Source organism: Pygoscelis adeliae, unplaced genomic scaffold (assembly GCF_000699105.1).
Source record: "Pygoscelis adeliae isolate BGI_AS28 unplaced genomic scaffold, ASM69910v1 Scaffold216, whole genome shotgun sequence".
Classification (NCBI taxonomy): Eukaryota; Metazoa; Chordata; class Aves; order Sphenisciformes; family Spheniscidae; genus Pygoscelis; species Pygoscelis adeliae.
Genome location: NW_008825073.1, coordinates 4,110,388 through 4,127,778, shown reverse-complemented (window position 1 = coordinate 4,127,778; position 17,391 = coordinate 4,110,388). Strand labels below are relative to the sequence as shown.

The 17,391-nt window shown below is 43.4% G+C and overlaps 1 protein-coding gene across 1 annotated transcript; it reads left to right on the top strand.

Moving 5' to 3' along the window:
* Window positions 1-3,946: 3,946 nt before the first annotated feature.
* LPAR4 (lysophosphatidic acid receptor 4) lies at window positions 3,947-17,062 on the top strand. The gene is made up of 2 exons (XM_009326642.1): window positions 3,947-4,121; window positions 15,832-17,062. The coding sequence occupies exon 2, from the start codon at window positions 15,985-15,987 to the stop codon at window positions 17,029-17,031; it is 1,047 nt and encodes a 348-aa protein (XP_009324917.1). The 5' UTR covers window positions 3,947-4,121; window positions 15,832-15,984; the 3' UTR covers window positions 17,032-17,062.
* Window positions 17,063-17,391: the final 329 nt, after the last annotated feature.

Below are 17,391 nucleotides of genomic sequence, written 5' to 3'. Positions count from 1 at the left end.
AAGGGAGAGGCGTGCCTCGAGGCACGGAGAGGACACTGTCCAAAAGACTGACATTCTTCTAGCTTATTGATGATGATGAAAAAAAGCAAAGGTTTAGGAAAAAATGCATGGTTTGGAGGAATATTTAGGTTCAGGCACTTGGTGCCACCAGAGGTTTCTATTTGCCCAACCTAGCAAACAGTATGAGTTTTTGTTTTACTTTTTATACAACGAAACACATTTCAGCAGCTCCTAATCTAATGCCTTTGCTTCGAGTTAACTGCATTTAATAAAGGCAGGCCCTCAGGACTCACGAGAATGCAAATAGTTGCTATTGGATGGGTCTAAAAATCAGAGAAACAAATCACAGGTTAATCGGTTAATCCAGTCCTTACCTGGATGGACCGTATTTGTGTTTTAGCAGACTGTGTTCACTAGAAAACTGTCAGCACCGAGAGCAGCGGGGACTTTCTGGACGCTCAGTCACTGCGTTGGCATGAGCAGCACTTTCCCCCGCCCCCGAAAATCTTCAATTTGACTAAACATTTGAGAGAAGAAATATCTTGTCGTTTATTAGCAAAAAGTGCTGTTGGATTGGAAAGTAATGGAACTTTAAGTGCTGGTAAATTAACAAACCAGGGTTTTCAAATGGAGCCTTCTTAAAATTGCAAGGATACTGATTCAAATGGGCACTTGCTTTTTTATTTTTGCCATCTCTCTACAGCATTTAAAATGATTAAAAAAAGGTCCTTCTAAATGCATATTTAAAACAAACAAACAAACAAACAAACAGGATGAGGCTTTGCATCTCCATTTGATTCCAAAGTGATTTTTTATGGCTTTGTTATAAAACTCTTCAAAAAGGATTTCCAATGGAAGCACTGACAAACCATTATACATTAGTAAACACCGCAGCTTTAGTGAGCTCCTGAGGGGTTCTGCTACAACTGCTCAGGAAGGTTCCTTCAAAATCTTTTCCAGCAGAGACTGTGGTTTCTGTAAAGTGACTCCCCCCCCGGAAAATGTCAGTATTACTGATTTTTTCCTTTAGCTTTCCTGGGGTACATCTAAATGAAATACTCTGTTCTAATGGAATTGAACCTGTTGGTTTAATCCTCCAAATGTTTCCTTTGGGGTCACCCAGACATTAACCTTATTCCACTGGAGCTGCTGTAGGGTGGGAGCCGTAGTCCTAAAGCTGGTGCTTTAAAACCTTAGGAAGCTGTATGCCTCGTGGGATGAGGAAATGATGCAGGACATCATATGGATGTATTGCAGACAACCAAAAATTCTAAATACAACCGAGTTTGTAAGCTCAAGGAGTAGGTATTTTGGCAACATGGGGTGAGCCACTTCCCCAACCACTCTGGTGCCGTGAAGGCACCCCCGGATGGTTCCTTTTGACCACTGCAGCCTGTTCACAGACTCTTCTCTACGGGAGGGAGGGCTCCACGGGGCCTCAGAACATCTGATATGTGCTGCCGTACCAGGATGAACTAAAGCCACGCAATATTTAGCTCCCAAATGACAAATTAAGTCTCCTGTTGTAGGAAAGCAAAGGAAGGAAACAAGCCTTGCCAATGAATAGAGAAGGAAAGGGAAAAGCTAACGTCTCTATCATATATATTCTAGTGGCCTTTAAAATGCAGTTTTGATTTGGTTTCTGCTCTCTGGCTCCTTTTGAGTGCTAGTAAGTGCCCTGAGGTAGGAATCTTGGCACAATAAAGCATCAATTGACTGAAAATAGTCAGTATGTTTGACAACAGAAGAATTAAGCGTTAATAATCCGGAAATGCAATATGCTAGTCTTCTGGGCAAAATTTTTCCTTAAATTCAGATATTCCTGTCTGGCTGAAATAAACGGAAATTTCATACGCCAGTCCAAAAGCCACCAGACCACTGACACAATAGACAACCGAAAACATAACAGACGTATCGTATCAGTAGGGTTCCTACACACAAGCAGAAAATCCGAGTACTGTAAACAGGGGGTAAAGCTTTTGCTTAAACATGTTATGCCTTCTCAGCAGCCATGGTTTCCAATGAGATAGCAGTCCAGTTTCCCTTGTTTTCCAAAATAACTAGAGATTATTGATGTACTGCCAATGTTTTAACAAAGAGAGCTCACTAAATCCCACCCTGTCCCAAGTCTAAGATGAACACCATGGGATCAGGGTGGGGACAGCAAATGAGTTGTGCGGAGAGGAGAGATGAAGAGCCGAGGAGTCTATTCATTGTTTTTCCATTTTAAAGAAAACACTTGCCTGTAACTGTAACCAAGAAGGGAGGCAGCCACCTCCTTTTTTCATGTTTGGCAAATAAACCTATGTTAAGGGTACCTTGTTGGAAATGTTTGTACTTTATTTATTTAAAAAAATATACAGAGTACATTGATAGCACAGCATTTGGCCTATTTAAACTGGTGTGGAGAAGGTAAAGGCGTATGTGTATGGCTTTGTGAAATGTGTCTTGGAGGGGAGCAGGAATATATTGCTCTAGGGACATTTTCTTTCTCGTTAATAACAAAACCTTTCTGTGTCCCATAAGGGAAAACTTTGGGATTTTTTTTTTTTTTTAATGATCTCTAGAGGCTGGAGAGTAGCATCATGGGTCAACCTAGAGGTTCTACTTGTCCAGCTTCTAGTTTTGGCTATAGCCAGCAGAAAAAGATGTTCCTTTTCAAAGAAAAAACCCAAAGCAACAGGTGACTGAATAAGCTGCTCACTAGAGATGCTTTTGAATTCAATGGCAACCATGGTTGGATACAAAGTGGAACCACTATGATGGTTTAGAAAGATGGACTCCATAAGGGGCAAAAATACCATCCCCCATCTCCTGTTAGGTTAGAGGTAACGTTATAAGGAGGAGTTCCTGAGAGACCTTGAAGTTCACAACGGCTGAAGACTCTTGTTAGGAGTACTTAATTAAACCAATAACCCTAGAGAGAGCGCAAACACCCCAGATAGGTACAGCTGCCTGGTTAAATTCCAACAGCATCAAAATTGGCACAATTGCCACATTCTGACTAAATACTGTAAGAAGCACAGAAGTTTTGTTTTGTTTTAAGATTTATGCCGTATTTAATCTTCAAGGAGTAATAAGTCTCCCCCCTAATGGGTTTGCCCAGCGACTGGTAGTTTTGAAAGCTGAGACGCAGGATGTTAATCTGCAAAGGGTTTCAATGTGCTCATTCTCATCTGTATCTGTACACCCAGCTTCAAACCATCCAAACCACACTTCTTTCCCCAAAAAGGGTGTTTTCAAATGCAGACATGTTGTTTAATCAGTACCCACTGAGAGCACTCACACCCGCATAAGAATGGACCTCGGGGTGTGAAAAGCAGTTGCATTATACCCGAGGGATCAGGATTTCCATGCAGCCAGCCTGAAAATGCCCACAAGCCATGAAGGGCCAAAGCTGATTTCTGTATGCACGTTTACTGGTGATACTGGTGGATTTTGCACCCTGAGCCTTCTCCCAGCCCGCATACTCACCCCCACGTTTGCACGCAGTGACAGTGATGGCTGGTATCTTTGGCCATCCCTTCACAATTTACCCAGATTGTCTGTCATCTTTACCAGCTAAAAAAGGGAAAATGGACCTTGGATCATTAGGAGCAGGAAACATCTGCACCTTCACCATTTTCAATCCAAATCCACGCTTGTGCTTTTATGTTTTACTAAACCGTGAGCCCTCAGAGGATGAGGTTTTGCAGACTGGAGTTAGGCTGTTACATGAGATATTCAGGAAGTTATTTGCATCGACTGGATAAAAGCCTGTGGCAGCTGGGTGTGCTGCAGAAGCGAGTCAGAGACCGCTGCATCAGCCACCAGCCCAAGGAATAACATTAGTTCCAGCTTCACAATGAGTTGTTTACTGGCCTTGGCTGCCTGTGGGAACAGCCAAGAAGAGTGGAGGAAAGGAGAGACAAACACAATGCGAGCGAGACACGTTAGGTGGGAGGCTGGGCTTTAAAAGCAGACTCAGGATTTCAAACCTATGGAACTGGAGAGGGCTGAAAAAGAAATAAAAGGGCACCGGCTGCTCCACGGCATAAACAGGCTGAGGCAAATAAGTAGTCTGCTGCATTACTCCTGCTGCCAGAAGATCCTCTCCCCTAGCTGAAGGGCTGATATTAAAGGTAAGAGAGAAAAAAATAAAAACCTCTTAGCTAGTGGCTCTGCTGGAAGGCAGATTCACTGAAAGGCAGCAGCAGCTCTCAGGGCGAGCTACACAGGCAAAAGCAGCCGTGCTTCCCTGGAGTATTTTTAATTACATCCCTAAACATTTGAAAGCCTACAGGTTTTCCAGCAGGAACCCAGGGCTTTCAGAGCAAACTGCTGGGGGACAAGAGTCCAGACTGTTCTAGTCAGCTCCTTTGAGAAGATTTAAAAACCCCCAACCAAACCCCAACCTAAAAAACAACCCCTTTCTAAATCTGTTTAGAAAGATATTTTATTTTTACGGCCAGCTTTGCTTTGCAGCTTCCTAGTCTTACCCAATGCTTTCCCGATCCCCAGCTCCCCCCTCTCCTTCTCACTTTTTTAATTGGAAGGAAAAACAATTACAGCCATGCAAAGGAAAATCCGAGATTTAAACAGCTTTTCCCCTGCTCATTACCATCCTCGGCGTGGAGGCGCGGGCACGCTCTCGCAGGCTGTGTCCGCCAGCTAATTGCTCAGGAAATCCGCGTTACCCATTGTCGGGCTGTCCTTAAGCTGCTAATTCTGAACTGGGAGCTGCCTGGGCTGGGCAACGCTCTGGAAGGGAGTACAGCCCCGCGAGAGGGACCCAGCAGAGACCCAGAGCGCGGGGCGGGCTCAGACACTAATAATACATCCCTGCCCAATGGAAAGCGTTTCCTATCGAGACCCCCAAGAGTTCCCCCTGCCCACAGACCCTGCCCAGACATTGGGCCCATTCTTGTGTCCCGTTTCCCAAGACATGATGGCTGCAGCGTTCAGCAGTTTTGTTTCCTCTCCGAACAAAGGAAGGCAGACAACTGCCAGTCGCTTTAGATTTTAAAGATGAATGGGTAAACTTTTAGAAAGTCGAGCACGCAGATCTTCCGTGTGGGACTAACTCGGCTTGCGTTCCATGCACACAAAAAGGATAAATGTGGGCTGTCAGGGAAGAATCGGGCTGAAATCTGCCGAGCCGTGGGCATGATCTCAGCCCCGGCTGCTCTGCCGTGGTAAGTTTCTATTTCCTCACTTTCTAACTCAACAGAAAAGCATCCAGATTTAATGTCAGCTCTGAAGAAAGGACTGTTAGTGTTTTCTGATATCTGAAGGCTCAGAGAAATCTGTGGGATAAAACTAGCTGGGGATGGGCTCGAGTTGTACATTTCAATGGAGATTAGCAATGTTTTTTCTATGCGGGCAGATCTCATTCCTCTTACTTGAGCTATGCTATGGTTGCGATGGGGGAGGCAAATGTTTCTGCTTAAAGTGAGAAAGATTATCGCCAAGTTTTTGGAAAGTAATTACTATGTGAGCTACTCCTCCAAACTGTTGCCGTGGAAATCGTTATAATTCACATCGTCATTCTCATTGTGTCACTGCGGATGACAAGTTAAGGACTTTTCTATCCCTGTTGTTTGTTTCAGATTTGCAAAAAATATCCCTTCGTTAGGGCTTTTTTTTTGTACTGGAAGTCAGTATCATAAAGGCACTTTAATATAAGCTTAAGAAAGGGTTGTATATAAATGTGGCATAAACTTAGACTTTCAGCTTACATTTATACATGCTTTCAGCTTCATGTAGTGAGAGATCTGGTTCCTACAAACCATATTAAAAATTAGGAAATAAGTTATATATATTACACTGCAAAACTTAAAAATTTTGTTTATCACTTTGGCTTTCACTTATGGCCAAAATCTGCTTCTTTTAAGCTCAGTGGCAAAATTCCATGAGAAAAATGCAAATACAGCTCTAAGCAGATAGAAAAACTGGTGTCAGAAGTAAAATGAATGATGAACAACATACTTAATCTAAAGATGCAGCTGTTTGGAAGAAATAGGATTTAATACAATATAAGCCCACTGCAGAAGAATTTGCAAGAAAAGTTTGGGTTTTTTAATGACACTCCTTAATCTTTGTTTGCGAGGAGACAATTGTGTGTTTTTGTATTGCTCCCCTACATGAACAGAACAGTAAAACCCAGAGGATGGGAAGTGCGAAGTTCACAGGTCAGTGATAAGGATATTCCCCCCTCGTAGCACTTTTCCATCTTCTCTCCCTTACTAGCATCCTGAAATCCAAAATAAAACAGGCAGGGAACTAACCTTGCTACTTTAGGGGGTTCAAAGCCTTTAATTTTAAGAGAGAGTTCTGAAAAACATGGGAGGGAGGAAAGGAGGGGGAGGCTGAGCATATATTTCACTTTAATCCTTTGAGACTAAAAATGAGACTCCTCCTTAACTGGGGTCAGGTCAATTGATAAAAGTCACTGTCTTTCAAATTCTGGAGTTAGCTCAGCTCTACGCAGACAGTCAGAACTAATGCCTGAACGCAACTACCCATTCACTTTCATTCAGAGTATTGTAACGAGACAAAAAAAACGTGAAAACCTGCGCCTCCCAGTTTTCTGACAAGCAGCGATCAAAACATTCACTGTGCCTGAGCGCTGCAGCTTGTGCCAGAGAAAGGATGCACTCCCAGCTGTAAGATGGTTGCCCTCCTCCAGCCTGTGACCTCATGGCTGGAGCACAAGAGCAGGAGTTAAGGCACTTTTACCCAAAACTTGGGCCCGATCCTGGGGAAGAGGGTGCACTGTAGGAGGGTATGTTACTTCTGGAACGGAGGGTGGGAGAAGATTGCTCCCTGGGGAGAGCAGCACATGGCAAAACAATTTGGGACTCGGTTGTCGTGGTACTGCCTTGGCACTTACAGCGTGGCCGCTTGTAGCCATTTATATTTATGCTGATGTTTGTCATGCATCTGTGCAGGCTGTAGCTAAGTCTGGTTAAAGCATATCTGAGTGTCGGGGCTCTGTTTACCGATGTCTGAGTGTTGCTGGCCAGGTGTACACGGATGACGTGGTGGTCCCAGCCTGATGGATCTCTCAGTGCTCCAGGATCACAAATGAGATGGTGGCGAGCCATGCCGTCCACGGGCTGGGGTGGGTGAGGATGGCTCCTGGAGCACGCATCCAGCCTCAATAGGTCTTTCCAGGTCAAGCGTGCGTGCAGAGACTCACTCTGCTCCTTCACACGTTGCTCCTCCTCCGTAAATAAGGATCCGATTTAGTCTCAGGGAAGGGGAGCCACCACCTTTCACAAAAGGCAAATTCTCTCCTTGAAAAGAGGAGCTCTTTATTCATGAGAACAGACAGTGGCTCTGCAAGACTTCCTCTATGCACCATCTTCTCAGTTCAGTCCCATAAAAGGGGGTAAAAGACCCACACCACTTCAGAGCCAAACTAGCCCTAGCTGACCCCAGCTGCAAGGAAAGTTTTCTGAATTATTTGTAATGGTTTGGTTTTGTAGAAAAAGGAAAGTCTCTATCCTGGCAAGTGAAATTGAAGGACATTCATCAGTCCCTAAGCGCAGAGACAAAGGTGCATGCTAGCAACAAAGCAGATTGCTTTCACTGTACATAACGTGATCTCATAATATTTTGAGTACCTATTATACCTGTAAATAGACAGCCACAAAAGAAGCTCTTATTTTCATCTAATAATATTCCCATTTTAATTTTTTGAACCTTCAGATAACGCACCATCTTCCGCCCCAGCATACGTTTGCTTTTACATGATAAATGGAAATTACCATATTTAGCAGTAAAAGCAGCATCCCTCATACAGTGCCAAAATGTCATTCCCCTTCTCTCATTATTAGAAATCTGACTTCTAAGAAACATCACTACAGAAACATCACTCTGTGGCTGAGATTTGATATTTTTGCATTGCAAAGTAATTTCTTACTTATTTTAACACATTAGTGCAAATTTGCCCTCTGTAGTTCTTACTGTAAAATAGCGTAGCTGCGTGCTGTACTTCCTCGCACATCCTTTCATTATACACCATTAAACATTTTTCAAGACTTTAATGTTTTTCCCCATTAGGGGAGATGAGGGAGATGACATGAAAACCCCAGTCATGCCTCCAAATCAGCAAAAGTTTCTTGCTGAGAAACACACACCAAGGAGAACGGGGGGGGGTCGGAGGCTTCACCCCACTGAAGCCCAGCAGCTCCGGGAGGGGACCATGGAGCTCCATCGCTCAGAGGCCAGACCGCTGGAGCAAATGAAACTAGGGCTGATGATACCCACCCAGTCCATACTGCTGTCAGGAGAGAGTTCTCAAACCTTCTCCTCTTCCCCCCAGAATAAAGCAATTTGAGAGAACAAAGCCCTAATTTATCAAATCCTTCTAGTAAATAAATGTAGGGCACAGATCCTACAAGGTCCTGAGCACCGGAGCAGAGTACGGTTGCCTTCTGCGCTGCTGAAGGACCTGAATCTTCTGCTCTGCACCCGCAAGGAAACCAGCCGCACCTCCTTGCACCCAGTTTAGCTTGCAAAAGCTGAAATAGGCGTTTGTGCTGTGGTGCTGACGGCTGGATGGAAGCCTGTTGGTGCTAATGTATGCAAGGAAAAAAAAAAAAGCCTGTAATTTTTGGATAAACAGAGGTGAAAGTTCAGCTTTCCTGCTTCAGCAAAGGGACTGCAGAGGAACCAGCCCGGAGCCGCAGCCCTGGGTGAGAGCGGTCAAACAAGGCTTGGGTGAAAGGAGGGCTTCATGGGGCTGCAAGCACCTCACGAGGAGCCAAGCAAAGGCAACAAGGAGCCAAAAAGTCAAGCAATCACCAAGGAACCACTGGAAATTGTGTCAGAGAAAGCAAAGAAAGGAAGCTTTTTGGGCAGGATGCTGACTGGAAAGCGTTTTGGAACCGTAAGCAAATAAACCGAGTCCTGTTGTTGGATTCCCCAGTGGTTCAGGGAAACAGGACTCTCTTATTTTTTATTTTTTTTTTCTTAACCACGCTTTGTAAATAAACAGGGCTACATCAAAGACACAGCTACCTCCATCACCAACTTCTACTCCTGAAGTGAAAACAACCTGTAAATCTTCAAGTGTTGGGTCAAACAGTGTAACTCTGCTTTTCATTGGTTCATCAGTTTTTTTCTTGCATCTAAATCTTCTCTTATCGGGATCTCTATTGAATCTAGCAATGCTATTATAAAGCAATCTCCCCTTAGTGAGAGACCTGAGGGTCAAAAAAAGCAGCATTCATACCATCCTCCATCATCAGAATGAGGTTCCTTTGCAAGCAAAAAAGTCCCTCTTACCAGAGTAAAATAATGCAAACTTCGCTGGGAAGTTTGGGGTGAATTCCATCATCTCTGGGCTGTGGACCAGACCCTCTGAAGGCAGCAGTGGATGGGGAAGGCCAAAGCGCGTCAAGGGTTAAAGGGGTGATGTAAATGGAGAGAGACATTCTCAGTGAAAACAAAAAGAGAGTCATGCCCTGAGGATCAGTGTCTGAATATGGGGTAAGTCAGTTCACTATTCTCTTCAGAAGGAAACATTTTAATTAGCTCAATACAAAACAGATACAGCACAGAGAAGTCACCATGAGCAGGAAATGCTTTGCAAGTCTCAAAGGACAGTTAGGAGACAACAGCAATCCTGACCAATTAAAAAAAAAAAAAAAGAAAGAAAAAAGGCGAGCGCCTTTAGGATTAGGTCCGATAGGCTCAGGTTTCCACTTCCCCACTCCATCTTGGAGAAGAATTAAATTGGGGTCCTGCCGCAATTCGTTCACTGGCTTCCAGGCAACAGAAAGTAGCTGTTGAACTTGGAGGGCCTGTGAGGTTCCCGGAGAGCCAAAGGCATCCCAGGCAGGGAGGAAAGGAGTGGCCTGCGCGCTCCCACCTAATCCCAGCAGGTCCCCGGGCTCACTCTTGGTGGCTGAGCAAAGGGAAATGCCCCACAGGCTCCTATGTTTTGTTTTTCTTCTATCAAAGAAGATTTGAAAAGCAGACAGTGAAACCTGATTGACTGAAATGATCATGAGTAACTGAGGATTTCACCTTCCCACCAGGTGCGGGAGATGTTATTACACTCACAGCAAATACTGGGGAATGAAGGTACTGATGGTATTGAAGATCCTTGCACAATAAGTGTCAAAGCCATGAATAAGAGCCTTCCTGCCTGTCTTTTATGCTAATCATCAGAAAACGTCCCCCTTTTACCCAGCATACTGGCTAGGCATTCACTCTGATAAAACGCAGGGAAGAATGGCTCTTTGAAGCTACAGAAACCTTTGCTGGACTTCAAAGTCACACTCCTGTCTAGTTCTTTCCTACTGTTCTCAAATACATCACTTCGGATTAGTAAATGAAAGAGATTAAAGCATTTCTACTTTCCATCGCTTCATACAGTCAATAGTGCTTTGTTTACAGGCAGCTGCTTCGTTTCCCACTGTCTAATCCCACCCTTTCTCCTGCTCCTACCGCACCAGGGAAGAAACGTAGGCGAAGGTTACTGTGAAACTGCAAGAAGCTCTGGGGAGGATAGAGAGCTCACAGCAACTCAGCAAGCTGGTCGAGTCAAAAGCCAACCCCAAACTTGGTGTCCCAAGCCTCTTCCCATCCCCAGCCATTTCCCCGCAGCAGCAGCCGCCGCCAGGTCCAGCAACACCTGCTGTTGCCGGTACAGCTTTCCATAAGCCCTCACTGCTGGCACCCCGAAAACGGAGCCAGCATCGCTGTGCAACACAGTTACTGCCCTGTCAGCCTCAAGAAGGGAAAAGCCAGCTACCAGATTCCCCCAAACTGCAGGTTTGTCCTTATAACTGCTTTCAGTTAATGCTGGCAAAGTTCTTCGCAACCAAAAATAACTAGTGAAACTTTTATTGAAAAGAGAAAGTAAGTGGAGATCCCATTGCAGGCGCTGAGGTATTGCAAAAGTGGCAAAGCAGCGGGGAACTCAGTGGTGAGACGGTTTTGTTGCGTTTTCCATCGCTGCTTTGCTTTCTTTGAATTCACGTTTTTGTGGTTTTCAAGTGGCCATCTGTATGCCTTTAGAAATGATAGCTTGGTGGTGTTACAATTCCTCATTAGCACTGCCATAGAATTGTCAGAAATGTTTACTTTTTCAGGTAGAAAAAGGTTCTTGTTTATCTATTAAGTCCATATTCAAACAGTTGCAGTATCTCTCACCTTACCTATAGTACTTAATCTGGAAGAATCCAAGTCCTATAGCCTTATGCAGAATTATCATTTATGCAAAAATCTTCAAAAAACCCAAACTCCTCTCCCCAACCAACAAAACCTTTTTTGAGCCTTCTGCATAATTAAAGTGGAATGAAGGAGGGAAATAAACCCCAAGAAACTGAAGAAATGATAGAGTTTGTGGTTGTAAAGCTGTAACCCTGAGCTCAGTGGTGGGAGTGAGTTACACATCATACAATCATTGTACCAACTGGGTGAGTAAAAGGGAAGTGAAAACCCTCTAATTAATGTAGTTCTTGTCAAGAGAAGGCATAAAGCACATGCTGTGCCCAAGGAGAATACTTATTTATTTCCAAGGTCAGGGTCTGAGACCATATCAAAACACAGCAAGTGCTGCCATAACCTAGAGACATTTCTGGACAAAACTCAGACACACACACCCCTTCTCCCCCCAAAAAAACCCCACCTCCCCAGGATCCTCATCTTTTGATCCGTCAGTTTTTGGCTTCTGTACCTAATAAAAACCTTTGTCTCACAAGATTCAGAGATAACCTGAGTGCACATAGCGATAATCTAGAAAGAGATCCTTCAGATTTGAAAGGTTTTCACATTTGGTCTGTATCAGACCTCACAAGAAAAGGCTTTGCAGTGTTTGCATTTAAATGAACACACAGAGGATGTCCGACATATTCAGACTGATAAAGTTACATTCACCTTACATCTCGTATGAGAAAATGTGAAGATGCAAAAATGTCAGTCCCAAACTTCACACTGTTTTTTCTGACCTCAATTTGATGGACTTGTGGAGGATGGGACATGTATGAAGCAGAAAGAATGGGCTTAACGGAATTACAGAACCTGATTTTAAAGTGTGCTTTTTACCTGCAGTAGTTTTCTGTACTAACAAATGGTTGATCTGAATTAAGCTGCAAGCTGGCTGTTGTGAAGATTTCTTGGGGTGCCAGGAGGAGGAAATAAAAGAATTGCAGACAGGCTATTTGTGCACTGTAGGAAGTAATATAGAGAGGGTTTCCTTTATTTTCAGTACACGGAAGACACGGGATATCTCTACAATAAAAAGCAAATGGGAGCAAACCCTGTCAGCTACTCTGCTTAACCCCACTTCATAACTCTGAGACTAACAGGGTTACGTGAGTAAGCGACAGCCGCTGTAGGTTTGCTTGTACCTTCCCCACTACAAGAGAATATTCTCAGTATTACCACATTAAACAGGCTGCATATTCTGTTATGGTACCACTTCTGACAACAGCTAGGTACCTTCCTCCCCTTGCGTACTGCCCCCCATTTTAGATACAGAATTTAAAGTTCTGGCCTGCCTGAAATACAGAACGGTAAAGCTGTTTTCTTCATACTCACTTAACTCAGCATTTTAAAATATATTGCTAGGGTTTTTTTTTCCCCCCGGCAAGGCAATAGCAGCGGTGAGTGTGGTGTACCTGAAGAGCATCCTACTGCTTTAATCTTGAGTGGAAAGGAAGGAAAGTGAATTTTACATTCAGAAAACTAGATCTGTAGACTCCTGCTGCAGAATTTAAAGCGCATGGCTGAGTTTCAAAGCAACTTGTCAACTTGTTTAAACACCTCAGTGTTAGATAGGTAAACAACACAAGCCTATATTTTAAAGACTGTAACTTAGCTAGACAATTGCTGGCAGGCAATTCCCATAGACTTATAACACCAGAAAAACTGGTATTTGACCTTGTGGCTGTCTGATGCAGAGCAGGGAAAAAAAGAATCAAGTGATCAAGCGTCTTTTCTCCCGTGTAACGAGTATCTGGGTCAGGCTGCTGGCAACGACCATGCGTGTCAGCAGTAAAGGTAAGCATTTCAAAGCTGCCTTTCAAACCTGCTGTGTCAGGCTGTGTTTTGAGGAACAGCCAAAATCCCGGACTCCGGGCAGAGATTGGAAAGTGGGGTTTCCATCGACCTCCCAGGCACACGGCTATGTAAGGTTTCGAAGGACACCCAATCCCTCTCAAACCTCCCCAGTTAGGACCCAGACATGAAAACTGGACCAGGAGAGTCTGGCACACCTGGTTTTTACACACTGCAGAAGAAAAAGGTCTACTTATGGAGGCAACATTTCAGTATAAACAAAAATCGCTCTGATGGAGATAACATGCAGTCTCTTTCTTTACTGAAAGGGAGTGACAAGCCAAGAATTCAATGCATTAGGCTGAGGTTTAAGCTAGGAGGCACAGCTGTTCCTGTTGGAGCTCATGTGCACTTTTGAATCCAACTAAGTTCTTGCTTAAAGGTGTTTCAATTTGTAGGTGAGACTCCACTTATTTGGATTACTATGTAGTCAAAGAAAGTACACCTTTGAGATTTTACTACTATCCTTTTCGTAAGTTTAAATGCTTGGTATCTTCTTTAGGTCATTTCACAGCAAAGTGCATTTAGCCATGAATTTAGTTGGAAAAACACTGAGAAGAGTGCAAAAGCACAAAGGGGTGCAAGGCCCTACACAGCCCATTCCCTACTCTGTCCATCTGTCCCCAAAGCCCCGTACAGCTTGCGTAATGAAGTCTCTGCTTACATGTGCTGTAGAGAAAGCCCCAACGCGGGCTTGGTCTCCTCTGTTACTGCCACACAATCAACAGCAATCAGATAAGGGCGTATCTACTCCTGGTTTGAACATTTGCTAATACAAGATAGCATCACAATGTATAACTCAAAATGCAACTAAAACGAAGGAAGAATTTACTAAATCGGGTGAAGAGCATGTACCAAAGCTGGCTATGAAAATCATAGGGAATTCTGGTAGTTCGAGGCATGCACAGCAAACACAGCCAGAACAGCAAACCAGCACAAAGCACCACTTCACTGCCCCAGTCCTGACACTGCCCCGGCCTGTGGAGAGCATGAACCTGCCCCGACAGGAGACACCCAAGAGTTCCAAGTCATCTTTTTGGATGTCAAAAGGTTCAAGCCATTTGAAAGTCATCTTTCTGAGAAGTGAGATTTGGGGATCCTCCCTTCCCGCTATTTTGCTTTACGTTCAGCTAATCGGTAAGGTGCAAAGGCAAGGTGCTGCCTGCTCTCTGGGTCACAGTGCTGGTTTTTGGACAGCCTGCAGCTGTCCAGGCACTCCCAGGTGAGGGCAGAATTTGCACCTTCCATCTGGCAAAGCCCTGGCTATTACAACTTTCTCAACACTTGACATTTTACCAGCTGACTCCCTGACACAGCCTGTGTGCAAGAACAATTGTCAGCGTGAGCTTTTCTAGTAGGAAAACATATGGAAAACATTTGATTTTGATCTGTTTGCATCCCAAATTGTCTTGATTCCATGCTTTCTTCCCCAGTTTATTTGTTTACGTGTTGCCACTTCAACCTTTAACACAAGCTTGCTCAGTTATATGTTTGCTGTTGAAACAACGTTATCGGAGGATCACTTTCTGGAAAGGATCCTACTCTTCACAAGGGTTTTGTCTCTCTAAATTACTCCATAGCTGTAGCTACTAAGATGTTTCTTAGATTACAAGAAGATTACAAACTGTTTTATATTTGGTTTGCTGTATTTTACAAGGCAAAGGTCTTTCCCTTAGTTATCCAACTTTGTTCCACATTTCCAAGACGTGCCAACTGCCATGCCCAGATTCCAACACACAAACCCTCCTCACTCCAGTGAGGGAGACTTTCCAATTGCTTTTCCTCACAGGCCTTAAAAACAATACTTAGAATAGCAATAAGAGAACATCAAGACAGTGCAGAAAGCACTGATTTCCAACAAACAGCATGCTTACTTCAACTCTACACTTCTCTAAAGCTTGCTGAATTGGGACAAAAGTCTTACGAGAGTGTAGTTTATCAGATTTCCCAAATTTCAGGTTCTGAACCTTGACAAAGAGTAGAAATGAAATGAAGCTGTCAGTGCAACTTAGAGGAGTCATTTTTGCAAAGCATTTTACATTGGGGAAAAAAGTCCTTTTGAAAGTAATACCGTTTTTGCAGAAATTTAAGGAAAAAAAGCGCAACATTTTCCAAAAGTGGCGAGCATAACTTTGGAAAGTACTTTTGAAAAACATTTCTGAAATGCAACATTTCAGTTTTTCACTTTGAAAAACACGTGTAAGGATGCTCCTTATTTTCAAGTAGAAAAAAGGCAAAGCAGTACTTTGTCAATACAAGGTTTGTGGTGGGGTTTTTTTTTCATACTTTTGCATCAAAAAAGGTTGAAAAAACATAGAACTTTCATTTCTGCACAGTTAAAAGCAAACACTAAAACTCTCAACTTCTTTCTCGTCTTGTTACAAGTTTAGGTGAACATTTCAGACTTTGATTCTGTACCTGAGCAATATCATGGGTCCATGATTTCTTTCCAAACACAGTGGGCCAATTCCATCTCAAATGTTAAAGAAAAACCTTTCCAAGCGGAAAGTTGGAATTAGCAATCACTGTCCTTCCAATAGGAGGACGAGGGAGCGATGGGGGAGGGAAAGGAAAGGCTGAGTACAGTAACTGCTGTGTTCAACTTCGAAAAATCCCAATAATAGTGGAATTTATAAAGACTACCTTGAAAACTAATTACTGGGCTTGTTTGTACATCCATTCATTTGGAAAGGAAAGAGTACGTGTTCTCTTGCACAGCCACTTTAGGCGATAGCAGGTTGCAAGACTGATGGCATCTATTTCTCTCTCCTTTAGGATGAAAGGATTCGTGATGGAGATGTGGTAGCAAAGTGTCAAGCAACCTTCCTGGAATGTGTTTCTTCAGGAAGAAAAGAGATCACTGCCTTATTTTATGGATGTCACTGAAGTAGACTTTGAAGTTCTTTGGAAGCACATCACAAGCTTGGCATGGGAAACCACAGCAACAATCATACCTGTTTGATAGATGATTCCTTTAAGTACAACTTGTATGGAGCTGTGTACAGCGTGGTCTTCATCCTTGGTTTGATTACGAACTGTGCCTCCCTCTTTGTTTTCTGCTTTCGGATGAAAATGCGAAGCGAAACAGCCATTTTCATGACAAACCTGGCTGTTTCAGATTTGCTTTTTGTGTTCACTTTGCCTTTTAAAATTTTTTATAATTTCAACAGGCATTGGCCTTTTGGAGATAGCCTGTGCAAGATTTCTGGTACAGCATTTCTCACTAACATCTACGGGAGCATGCTGTTCCTCACCTGCATTAGTGTTGACCGTTTCCTTGCTATCGTCTACCCATTCCGATCTCGCACCATTAGGACCAGGAGAAATTCTGCCATAGTCTGCGCTGGCGTTTGGATACTGGTCCTCAGCGGTGGAATTTCAGCTTCATTGTTCTCCACAACCAACATTTCCAACACCAGCACAACCTGTTTCGAAGGTTTTTCCAAACGTATCTGGAAAACCTATCTGTCTAAGATCACTATATTTATTGAAGTGGTAGGATTCATAATTCCTTTGTTACTCAACCTTACATGCTCTTCTTTAGTTCTCAGGACTCTCCGGAAACCTGCCACCTTGTCTCAGATCGGGACAAACAAAGAGAAAGTATTGAAAATGATCATTGTGCACGTGGCCATTTTTGTCGTGTGCTTTGTGCCTTACAATTCCATACTCTTCTTGTACGCTCTTGTGCGGTCCCAAGCAATAGCAAATTGCTCCTTGGAGAGGTTTGCGAGGACAATGTACCCAATCACGTTGTGCATTGCAACAATGAACTGCTGCTTTGACCCATTCATCTATTACTTTACATCAGAATCCTTCCAGAAGTCTTTCAACATAAAAACCCAGATAAAAATGGATTCTCTTTTCAAGACTGAGACACCTCTTACAAAGACTGCACTACCAGCACCACAGGATGAAATAAGTGACCAGGCTATTACAAACGGAGGAGACCCAACATCTGAATCGCATTTCTAGTGAGATGTTTACACATGGAGTTATCCCCCATTAACTTTTGATTAACACCATGTGTGAAATAGTTGTTTCAGAATATGTGGGTTCACACATGGTGTTAATGAAGAAAAGTTGCTGGGGGATAACTACACAGGTAGACAAATCCTTATACTGGGATGGTCCCATCAGATGCAACAGGCAAACATAAAATAGAAAAATCCCGACGGATCTCCCTTTGGAGGTTATGGATGGGTGACAACGTATGTACCAACTAAGGAGGGAACAGAACAGCTTCTTTAATCAGAAGATGCCAACATTTGGCATTTTTTTTCCCCAGCAGTTGACATGGGACCAGTTGGGAAATAGAAAATTTAATTTTCTTAG

What these genes read in the sequence shown, in the direction of transcription:
- LPAR4 (XM_009326642.1), top strand. Translation starts at nt 15,985, where the DNA reads ATGGGAAACCACAGCAACAATCATACCTGTTTGATAGATGATTCCTTT.